Genomic DNA, 11,202 nt, shown 5'->3' on the forward strand with positions numbered 1-11,202 from the left:
TAGGGCTGAAGAGCCAGTAAGGCAGGTGCTTAGGCAAGGCATTATTTTTAAAGACCTTGACACACATGAAGTGCTTGATACTTATAGTTTTAACCACCATAACAAAAATTATTCTGTGTTAACATCTGACGTCATTGCTGCCCATAGGGCAACAGAAACATTCTAACAGTTTGGTTGATTTCATTTTGGTGGAATGATGTGGGTGAAAATACCATTTCGAAGCTTTTAGAAAAGCAGGTTAAATTCCATCTAGTTGAACCACTTCACTTGATGGAGCAAATGACGTTGGTGGTGGACCATAATTTCTTTTCAGTGAAGTTTTCTTTTCTTTGTTGTTGTAACTGATGCTTTACCTGTTTGGTGGAGTCTGAGAAGCAGGGATGGAATTAGATGACATACCAATGTAGGGTGTGTGTTCTTGTATTATTTCATCATTGTTTTAGTTTCAGCAAGGCGTCTTAATTTCATCCAGCTGGCAACTTTCCCAGAACACTTTCCTTCAGTTTTTTAAACTGGGAACCTCTCTTCCTTTGCTCCCTGATTGTTTATTTTCATTTTGTGTCTGTGTGTACTTGTAGTGAGGGGAGGACAAGAGTCTTCGAAAAAGGTTACATGTTAGTAGACTGGAAGCTAAAGCCTTTGAAGTAGTATTGACGCTTTTTTGATGGTTAACCCGTTGTGAGTCTTCTGCTTCCAAAGTAAAATATCTGCTCCTTGAGAGTCCAGTTCCAGGGAAATGCTGTATTTTAAAAGCTGAAGTGCTGTATTTGAAAGATGTGCCATAGTAACTGAAGATGTATTTGGAAGCATTCAGCATTTCTCATTCATTGTTTGGTTTTTAGTTCTTCTTAAAAAATTCAAGAATCAAAGGAAGTTGCTGCTAGATTGATAGCTGAGTGCTGGATGATATACTGAGAGTAGCTGGTGTGCAGCAAGCACTGCCATTACACAAACAGCAACCTATTGTCCCCTGCATGGGAGGCTTGCTGTGTCCCTGGCCAACACCAAATGGGAGCAGGGTATTTGATACTGCTTCTTGATTTGTCCAAGTTGCAGCTATCTCTCCTGATCTGAGTACTTGTTAGTCTTGAAACAGAGGCGACTTTATATGAACTTCAAGTGGCTTTGCACGTTCAAAATATATCAAATTAATTGTAAAACTATATATGTGTATTTTAACAAAAAAGGAATTCATGGAACTGTATGAAATTGTTGAAATGCTCATCAGTTACTTTATGGAGATAGGTGGCATGGTAGTGGTGAGAAGAACAATGTCATGGGAAGCCATTGCACATTGTAGGCACACAAGCATTGATTTGTTATGTTTTTGTTTACCAGTTTGCTTTGAAAGAACACTGTGGTGCAAAATTAGATGCCTTTACTGCCAGCTGCTGTGGCAAATAAATAATAGAACTGGTATGTTTGAGAATATACTTAGAAAAATTAATCAATGATACAGAGTTCTACCTTGTTTTTTAAGCATGTACTCTTGTGTCTTTACAGGTTATGGAGACAAAGGACATGCTTTACATAGTTACTGAGTTTGCAAAGAATGGAGAAATGTTTGGTAAGTCCTCACTGAATCTCATGAGCCATTGCCAGGGGGGCTGTGTGGGGAAGAAGAAGAACTGTTTCCCACACTGCTGGAGCTAACAGTTCTTTAGATTTAGAAACCATGGCTTGGTTGCTGTCCTTTCTGAGCAATACATTCTGATTCAAAATCTAGGGTTGGTGTTGTCAGCTGTCAAACAGCAAGTGCGGCACCAGTGGGATTATTTCCTCCAGGTGTTTCTAAATCCCATGCCTCTTCTATTTTGTCTTGCAGATCATCTGACCTCCAATGGGCACTTAAGTGAAAGTGAAGCACGGAAGAAGTTCTGGCAGATTCTTTCTGCCGTGGAATATTGTCACAGCCACCACATAGTGCATAGAGATCTCAAAACAGAGAACCTTCTGCTAGATGCTAACATGAATATCAAGTTAGCAGGTAATAAGACAAGTAAGAGCATGGTTGCTCTGTAAACAACATTAGGCATGTAGTCAAATTCAGTCTCCCTAGAATGATATTGTAAATGTATTTATGGTAACTGAAAATTAAACAAAAGTTACTGATATTCCTCTGAACATACCTTCTGGACGAAAGAGAAAAGCTTAAATTAATAGGCAGAGAACAAAACACTACTCCTTTGTCTCTGTTTTCTGCTACTTCTGAAATATTAGTATGTGGTTGAGTGATGTCTTTTACCTTCATTATAGACTTTGGTTTTGGAAACTTCTACAAGTCAGGAGAGCCCCTCTCTACGTGGTGTGGAAGCCCACCCTATGCAGCTCCAGAAGTTTTTGAAGGCAAAGAATATGAAGGACCACACCTTGATATATGGGTGAGCTTGATATTCCTTAGAAATTGCATTTCACATTTTGTGAGCATCTGTGGGCTTTGAAAGTCATTGCTGCTACTGCAGTCACTCACATGCCGTACTGTTTTCTATTGACAGAGCCTTGGGGTGGTGCTATATGTCCTTGTCTGTGGTTCTCTGCCTTTTGATGGACCCAATTTACCTACTCTGAGGCAAAGAGTGCTGGAGGGACGGTTCCGCATCCCTTACTTCATGTCTGAAGGTATTTTTTTCAGTTCCTTAATATTAGAAAAGGGGACAGAAATAAAGGAATAGGTTTCCTGTTACCCTGTCCCTTCGTGGGGCAGTGACAAATGTGACTGGTTTTGCAGCTGGCAGTGACTTTGTCTTTATGTATCCAGTAATTTCTGTAGGACAGGGCTTACAGCTGAGCTTTCTGGTGCATCTAAAAGGCTGCTGTTTCCTTTCTTAGGGTATCTCTATGGATTACAAAAATACTTGACACCCTAGCTGAAGAAATAATTACAAAAGAGTGAAAACAGGATTTTAATGAGTGTAGCCTGCAATGCTGAGATGGGTGTAGTTCTCTTAAGATATTTTAAGTATGTAGAGGAGGTATATTTCATTGTGTCTAAGCTGTCAAGGACAGCAGAAATAGTGAGGCTTAGCACTGTTTCTTGAGCACTCCAACAGACTGTTGAGAAAAAGGAGCTGAAGAGTATTATCACCTCTTTCTGATCTGGATTTGAAAATAAGTGAATGGATCTCTTCTTCCAGTGAAGAGTGTATTTTTAAGTCTGGCCTTTATCAGCTATAGCTGCAGACTGGTTTGAGTCCCTGGTTATAAACAGATAAGCAGTATATATGGACCAGGAGGATGTATGTGATGGAGTTCTGTACTAAATTCTGACCTATTTCAAGCAAATGTAGCATCATTAAACCTGCATCTGTTCAAAACTAGCTGCTCCTACAAGGTGCAAGACCACCTGAAACCTGTCAGAATCCAGTACCAGAATCCATTTCCTGTAGTGACGTGTTGCTTTTGTGAAGTGTATTTGGACTTGGATTGCTTGTGCTCTTTTGAATATCTGGTGGCCAGATCAGGCATCAGCTGCTCAGAAACCTTTAATTCCTGCTTTCACAGGCATCATACGCTGTTGCTGGGAAGGTTTTTTAGCAGTGACCTGAGGCTGAGTTGTTAGTTTTACGCCTTGCTCATGAGTTTGTCTTTGTCATCCAGACTGTGAAACACTTATCCGACGGATGCTGGTTGTGGACCCAACCAAACGAATAACCATTTCCCAAATAAAGCAGCACAAGTGGATGCAAGCTGACCCGTCCCTTCAGCAGCACCCGTCTTTGTCCTTCTCCATGCAAAACTATAACTCAAACCTGGGTGACTACAATGAGCAGGTCCTGGGGATCATGCAAACACTTGGCATCGACAGACAGAGAACTGTTGAGGTGAGAAGTGCTTGCCCCTCAGGTACATCTACCAGAATGGCAGTGGTGCAGTCATATATACGTCATTCAGTGACCAGACTTGATCCAGTGTCATGGTGCAGTAAAATCGTCACTGCCTCTCTGGAGTTTTACATACTTTTTGAGTATGCTACTATGAGATCTTACTTACGAGTTTTGGCTGCATATATCCTGAGTTACCTGCAACTCAAGGGTCCTTTCCATGTCTTCTAGTCTCTGCAAAACAGCAGCTACAACCATTTTGCTGCCATTTACTACCTGCTCTTGGAGCGCCTCAAGGAGTACCGAGGCAGCCAGCTGTCGAGTCGTCCAGCAGCTGGCCGTCAGCAAAGGCCAAGGAGCTCTGAGATCAGCAGTGTTGAGGTAAGGAAGTGCATGACTGACTGGGAAGCTGTCTCCTTTGGCTCTCTTTTTGCTGCCCCTTGCTCTAGGAAGATACAAAATGTTAACTTCCAGGCTTCTGAAAATCAGTTCTGGTATTGGTGCCCTCTGATAGGACACAACCTACTGTTCTTCAGCTGTAGGCTGATTGAATGCTAATGGCCTGTTTCCTAAGAAGTGACTCTGGGTCATGGCCCAAAGAGTAGTCTGCCTCCACTGCAGGTCAAGAAGGAGTCAGAAGATAAGGCTTCTCATGGAAATTTGCCCTCATAGGGGTGGATCGGTTACACTTCTTTGATGCATTTTAGGATTCTCCAAAGTACTCCATGATTGATTTTGTGTGTTTTACTGACATTCTTTTCCTCACCCCCTCCTCCTTTCAAGTGTGCTCTGAGTGCCTTTCAAATTGTACTTGCAGTTAAGTTGCCTAACGTAGGGGAAGGAGTTTGTGTTCATGTTGGCACTGAAGGACTAGTTTTGTTAATTTCCATAGAAAGCGCCTGGAGAAAGCTTGCAGGGAAGGTGGCTCTGAAATTCCTTGAGCCTCCAGTATCCGAAAAGTCATGTGGAACTGCAGTATATGTGATGGCTTCTATGCACTGCTGTCTCTCTCCAGATGCCTCAGGACAGTCTCACTAATGAAACCCTGCGATCATCTCTGCTTTACCAGCAACCTCAGAGCCTGATTCAGCCATCCCTGCAGGCAGAAATGGACTGTGACATGAGCAATCCATTACAGGTTGGTGTTCTCAGCTAAACTGTGTGTCCCTCTTTTTTTTTTTTTTTGTTCTGCCAATCCAAAACAACAGGGGTCATGACTCTGTTGTTCTCTCCCTCCAATCTTTTGTTTGGTATTTGGGCATGGTGTCATAGTAGCCTCTCAAACCATACAAGACTTGCCTCAGGGCTGTGAAGGGTATTAAAAGGTAGCGTAGAAATAAGTGAAACATTCTTCAGTTTGTGATCTGACATGTTTTGCAGCCTGTGTTCTTTCCTGTGGATCCCAACTTCAACGGGCTTTTCCGGAACCGCTCCATCTCCCCCAACAGCCTGCTGGAGACCACCATTAGTGAAGAAGTTAGGCAAGAGAAGGAGCTGGAAGATGAAATAAAGGCATATGATCACCCCATCCTCATCCCTAGCAACACCAGCAGGAGGCACACACTGGCTGAAGTGACCACTCATTTCTATCAGCATGCCCCTCCATGTAAGTAAGTCTGGGAGAGATGAAGGGTGTCCGTAGTTAGAGGAAAAGGGCAGGGCAGGAGTGCCATAGTGAACAAATGCCTGGGGAGTGTGTGCTGATTTTACCTTGACTGGGATGGGAAAGCCTAGAAAAGATGGCTATGCTCTGCCTTTCCCAGTGTTGTCTTCCTATAAATAAGCATGGCCCTTAAGGAAGAGACGTTGCACTGTCGTATTTCTTCTAGATAACTTTAGAGGGAAGCTTTCTCACAAGCAGGACATAACCCTTCTCTCCTTGCTTCTGCTGTTATTTTGGGGGGGGAGGTAAATTAAAAAAATTAAGTTATCAGTAACTGCATTGTGTATGACAGTGTGTGAAACACTGTAGGTCTGATCCAGCTAGTCTGATGATGCTGGAGTTGCTGGCATAGCAAGGCTGGCTGGACAGGAGCCCAAACTTCGGGTATTTGTTGATGACCCCTTGCTGGAGTCAAACCCTGTGACAGCACAAGTTGCTGGACACCTCTCCAGCTCTCAGCTGCTTATTAGTGCCAGTGTAGGTGAGCAGAAGGCTCTGATGTCATATTTGTTCCTTCCCATACTCATCTTGGGAATGCTCTTTCTCTTGCTCCTTCCCTTCCGTAGGTATAGTCATTTCCTCTTCTGCAAGCCCCACAGAGGGAACTAGTTCGGACAGCTGCCTTACTTCATCTTCAAATGACAGCTTAGTGGCCCTCAGCAGCTGTTTGGCAGGTCAAGTAATGACGGGGAGCCCAGCCACAGCTAGGATGACGTCGCCCTTCCTAGCTTCCCAGTCTGACGCTCCAGTGTTACAAGCCCAGGGCTGCATGGGAGGTGCTGCTCTCCTGCCTGTCAGCTTCCAAGAAGGAAGGCGAGCATCTGATACCTCATTAACCCAAGGTAATGTCTTCCTCGCTTTATTGCTGGGGAATTGCACCCTTCCAGCTGCCACTAGGGAAGGGCAGCATGCAGGGATACTTGCTTGCCCATGTTAGTGTTACACTGAGGCCAGCCACCTGGGTATTGTGCCTCTTCTATTCACGGGCCCTGGGGGAGGGTCGGGTGCCCTGAGGAAGGTGCGTAGATGGGATGTTCTCAGACTCTGATGCAGCCTGACCATGAAGATATTTCTGCTGCTGTGAGCGAGATGGCAGGCTCCACATTCCTCCTAAAATATGCATGCACAACATCATGATTTCTATCGGGTTTCTCGTTTGCTGTGCATGTGCCCATTCACAGAGGGGTGCAGCTGTCCCAGACCTTGTTCCATTACATAAATTTTGCTCTCATCATTAGGCAGAGGGGTGAACATGAGGGGTGAATGTGAATTGAAGAGTCACAGTCTCCTCCAGAGCAGTTCTCATGCAAATGAAGGCAGCTGCCCAGAAAGGCTGATCTGTAAAGTAGGTTCCTAGGCAAATGCTAAGGAGGATTAAAGTGCATTTCTTTTCCTCATGTCCCACAGGCTTGAAGGCTTTTAGACAGCAGCTGCGGAAGAACGCTCGAGCCAAGGGGTTTCTTGGCTTGAATAAAATCAAAGGCTTTGCTCGGCAGGTGTGTCAGTCCTCCTCATCTCGGGCAGCAAGGAGTGGCATGAGCCCTTTCCAACACACACAGCCAAGCACCTGCATGTACAGCAGCAGCGGGAGCAGCAGAGAGGGAAGAAGCCTCCTGGAGGAGGTACTACAGCAGCAGAGGTGAGAAGCTGGCTGGGAGGAGTTTTCCTGTTTTCCTTGGAGTTACTTTGGTTAGGGGCAAATGAGGAGGAGTCAACACAGCAAAAGAGGTTGGGGAGTTTAGTCACTGGGAATTCCTATCCTCTATCTTTGCTGTATGGCAGCAGATAAACTGTTTGGCTTCCTGCACTGCATGCGTAACACAGGATGTGCAGTTCCACTGAAAAATCTCGACATCCAAATATTTGGGGGTTGTTAAATTGAGAAGCAATTTGATACTGTGGGGGAAGACATTACTTTTCCCCATAGCAAGCTGTGTTTTTCTTTGTTAGTTTTGGGAAGGATTTCTTTCCTCCTCTGCCTCCTCCTGTAATTTTCCCATGGCAAGGAAGTGAGACCTTGTAATTTGGAAAAGTTACAGCCCACAAAGGAGGCACAGTTCCAGTCGCCTCAAATGTCATGTGTGGTAGCACCTCTTCATTCCCATGGAAGCAAGATGGAAAATAAGAGTTTCTGGTTTATCTGCACACGTTGTCTCTAGAACATCTATTATTAGCAGGCCAAATGGTGACTAGATAACTTTCTGGCCATAGTCACCCTCTCCAATATGAGGAAAAGCCAAGTGAAAACACTTTGACCTGGCATGACCAGCTTCTTTTAATTGTAGTGGCTGGGTAAGGAGAGGTTTCACAGAAGGAAACATGGGAAAATATGGTCAGGGGTGGAGGCAAGACCAGGAGGTATGCAAGTTAACCTCTTTCATCTTTGAATTTTGTTCAGAATGCTCCAGCTCCAGCATCACCAGCTACTCCAGACAGCTTGTCCCCAGACTCCTACTCAGACATCTGCAACAAATGGCGTCCCCTCCTCTGATAGTGTAGGTACCTGCAAAGCATCCAATTCTCTTCTGTTGTCTGAGCTACAAAGAGAGAACTCGTTGGAGCTGGCCTTTGCTGGCAACAGCCAACTACTGCAGCCTCATTTCTTTGGTCTCAGCGTGTCACCAGTGTCCTCAGCAGCTCACCTCCTAGACACACACCTGTACATCAGCAGCAATGTCTCTCCAGTTGGCACCACCTTCTCTCAGCAACAGGGTTTCTCTGCACAGTCTCCAAGCTATGATGCTGTCAGTCTGCAGCATGGAGACTGTGAGATGGAGGACCTGACTTCCAACCAGCTAGGAAAGTTTGTCCTGGTCAAATGAGAGCCCTGACTGCTGTAGCTCATGCTGCTCTTGCTGTGAAGAACTTTCACCACTGTTCCATGGCTTGTGTGGGTCCATGGCTGGCTGGTGTCTTGTGGACAAGTGACTCTCAGAAGCAATAAATTTTGAAGTATGTGAAGAGGCTGTCTGGCTCAGAAAGCTAGCAACTTTATAGAACTGAAACAAGCAATATGTATGTCTTTTTGCTTCTACTATTCTTGCACTGAACAAATATGAATAGAAACTGAATTTTTTTAAAGGAAAAATAATGGTGGGGAAGATGGGTGGGGCATTTGTGGGGAGAGGGAGGGATGTGGTCGGGGAAGAACTCTTCGGTACTGTACTCAAGTCAGACCAATACAGCTCTGCTGTTATGCAAGATTAGCAGCTGTCAGTAGTGGTGACACAGCAGGGAGAGGCTTTTCAAAGAAGGGACCAGAGCCTCCCTTTTTCACAATATTAATTTATGGGTTTGTGAAGATGATTACCTCTTTTAAAGAAAATAAACAGAAAACCAGTGGCATGCAGCATTATGCATTCATAGAAGACAAAAATGGAAGCATTGCCATTTGTTGTTTGTTTTTTCTCCTGTTAACAATCGTTTTATTTAAAGAAAACAACATCCCCATTCCACATCCCCCAGATACATATACTTTAAGTGAAAACTGTGAACTTCTTGCTTGATACATCAGCTGGAAAAGCTTAGAAACCCCCCCTTCTAATTAGTATAGAAGCAACTAAGCTATTGAAAATGTGTCCCTTGAGATCAGGCTCCAAATTGCATTATGTCTGATCTTTTGCAGGGATGTCTGGGGGTGATGTGTGTATATACACACATACAGACATACATAGATTTTGTTGGTCTGAATAATCTTTAGGAATCTTTTTATAAAAGCTCAGTTTTTTTCATATTCTTGCAGAGGCACTGAGGAGGGAAGCATTAATACTGACTGGGTGATGGGGAGGGTTTTCTTTTTAAAAAGCTCTCCTAGAGGTTGCCTACAGAGTTGCATTAGGAGTATTTCTTAGTGCTGCACATTGTTATTTCCGCTGCTAATTATGTTTTTATGCATTTCATTATCAGGGTCCAAACAGAACTGACTCTTGGGGAAATGTGCAATATTGAGGTTATAATGATATACTGACAAAGAAAAAAGGAATAGGTTAGAACAGAATTCTACTCCAACAGAGTACAGCTATTTCTGAACAAAACTGTATTAAAAGTGACTATAACAGCACAATCTTTGGGTGTTTGTTCTTGCTTGGTTTGTTTTTTGGCATATTAGCAAAATGAGGTTTTGGATTAGATAGGTGTTTTTTCGTATGGTTTTTAATGCTGTATATGTATATAAATAGGAAGCAGAAGACTATATAACACTAGTTATTTTTTATATTTTGTAATATGCTTATATTGTGTTTCTGGTATAAACCCCACTCCCCTTCCAAGGCAGAGCATGACTTCTATTGGTATCAACAGATGTTATGCTTAGGTATGAAGGGGAGAACAGACTGTGCCCCTACAGAAGTGAGTTGGGTAGGGCGTGCAAATTTTGGAAGCAGGTGAGCAAATAATGAGCCAGCTCGGCTGGAAGCTGCCATCCAAATGTCAGAAAATAGCTGCATTCTGTCTAAATGCTTAAAGGACCCATCTCTTTAGTGTGACACAGGGTGCCTTCAAGTTACCTTGGCTTCATGCAACCTGCAGTATTATGCATCTGCAAATAATACAGATACCTGTTTGGTTGGTTTGTTTGTTTGTTTGTTTTAAAAGAAAAAAGCCAAAGATTGACCAGGTTAATTGGAGTAGGAAGGGTTGAAGATGTCATGTGGCTCTGTCTGTGGCTCTCCATAAACGACCTCTTTATTTGTGTGTTGTATCTGTGTGTTTGTATTGGTGCATCTCCAGCTCGTCAGTGCTGCTACATGGTCTGGAAGCTTCAAAGTGAGAGAAAATGGTTTCAGTTGAATTTCTATTAATAAGTGGTGCCTTGCAGCAGAAAAAAACACCAAAGTCTCAGGCTCATTTGTAGTGGTTTAAAAAAAAAACCAACCAAAACCAAAAAAAACAACCAAAAAAAAGAACCCAACCCAAAAACCAGATTGCATGGAGATGGCTGGAGAGGAGGGCAAGAAGCAGCCAGCTCATCAGAAAGCAGCAACTTTGCCTTCAGTTTTGTAAGGGGTAGCACACATACTTAAACCACAGCGTTTTCTCTTCAATAATTGTTTTGTTTGATGCCATGGATCAAAAGGCCACAGATTCTTTTGTTTCCTGTCCTGAGCAATGACAAGCACTTTACTTTCATAGTATTTTTTCTTTTCCAATTGCTGTAGAACCTCTTTGGAATTATTGCTGGAGCAGAAAGAGGTCATTTTAAAAGTCTGGGTTCTTTTGTAGATATCTTGACAGTGCTGTTCTGCAGACTGCAATGCAATAGGGTATTTAAAGACACTACGTGATTGGTTTAGTTGAGATGTATAGTTTATTTTTTATCATGACTGAACAATCATTTTATTTCTTATGTTAAAATGAGAGGTGTACACCAAAATGATTAGTCAATGTGTTTTATTTAATATTTAAATAAAAAATGTTTTAAAATTGTTGTCCTGCAGCTGATTCTGTGGAGTAATTTCTCCTGATACATACAAATGACTTGCATAATTAAGACTCATTTTAAAGCCTAAATCCATATGACATTACTGACGCTTTCTATTATATACTAAATGAAGAGGAATGATGGGCTCACAAATCTGATAATGGGATATTGAGCCTTTCACTGGTAGGCAATCTGTCTGAATTTAACCCAAGTCTGTAGTAATCGGGTTATCAAATCTGGCAGTAGGAGAGGTCCATGGAGTGAAAAGGGTCAGGCATGGTGGTTTAGTGGCTGCCAAA

The 11,202-nt window shown here is 43.0% G+C and overlaps 1 protein-coding gene across 1 annotated transcript in view; it reads left to right on the forward strand.

Annotated features, from left to right (window-relative positions):
* Positions 1 to 10,906, forward strand: part of SIK1 (salt-inducible kinase 1) — a 107,654-nt gene extending 96,748 nt beyond the window's left edge. The window contains exons 3-13 of the mRNA XM_009998183.1: positions 1,504 to 1,567; positions 1,826 to 1,987; positions 2,257 to 2,381; positions 2,496 to 2,619; positions 3,598 to 3,821; positions 4,053 to 4,202; positions 4,837 to 4,959; positions 5,202 to 5,427; positions 6,051 to 6,326; positions 6,892 to 7,123; positions 7,883 to 10,906. Of these exons, the coding sequence (XP_009996485.1) occupies positions 1,504 to 1,567; positions 1,826 to 1,987; positions 2,257 to 2,381; positions 2,496 to 2,619; positions 3,598 to 3,821; positions 4,053 to 4,202; positions 4,837 to 4,959; positions 5,202 to 5,427; positions 6,051 to 6,326; positions 6,892 to 7,123; positions 7,883 to 8,306 (2,130 nt within the window). The 3' untranslated portion in view covers positions 8,307 to 10,906. The remainder of the gene's footprint in view (positions 1 to 1,503; positions 1,568 to 1,825; positions 1,988 to 2,256; positions 2,382 to 2,495; positions 2,620 to 3,597; positions 3,822 to 4,052; positions 4,203 to 4,836; positions 4,960 to 5,201; positions 5,428 to 6,050; positions 6,327 to 6,891; positions 7,124 to 7,882) is intronic.
* Positions 10,907 to 11,202: the final 296 nt, after the last annotated feature.

Source organism: Chaetura pelagica, unplaced genomic scaffold, assembly GCF_000747805.2.
Source record: "Chaetura pelagica isolate M959 unplaced genomic scaffold, ChaPel_1.0 scaffold360, whole genome shotgun sequence".
In the NCBI taxonomy this organism is placed as follows: Eukaryota; Metazoa; Chordata; class Aves; order Apodiformes; family Apodidae; genus Chaetura; species Chaetura pelagica.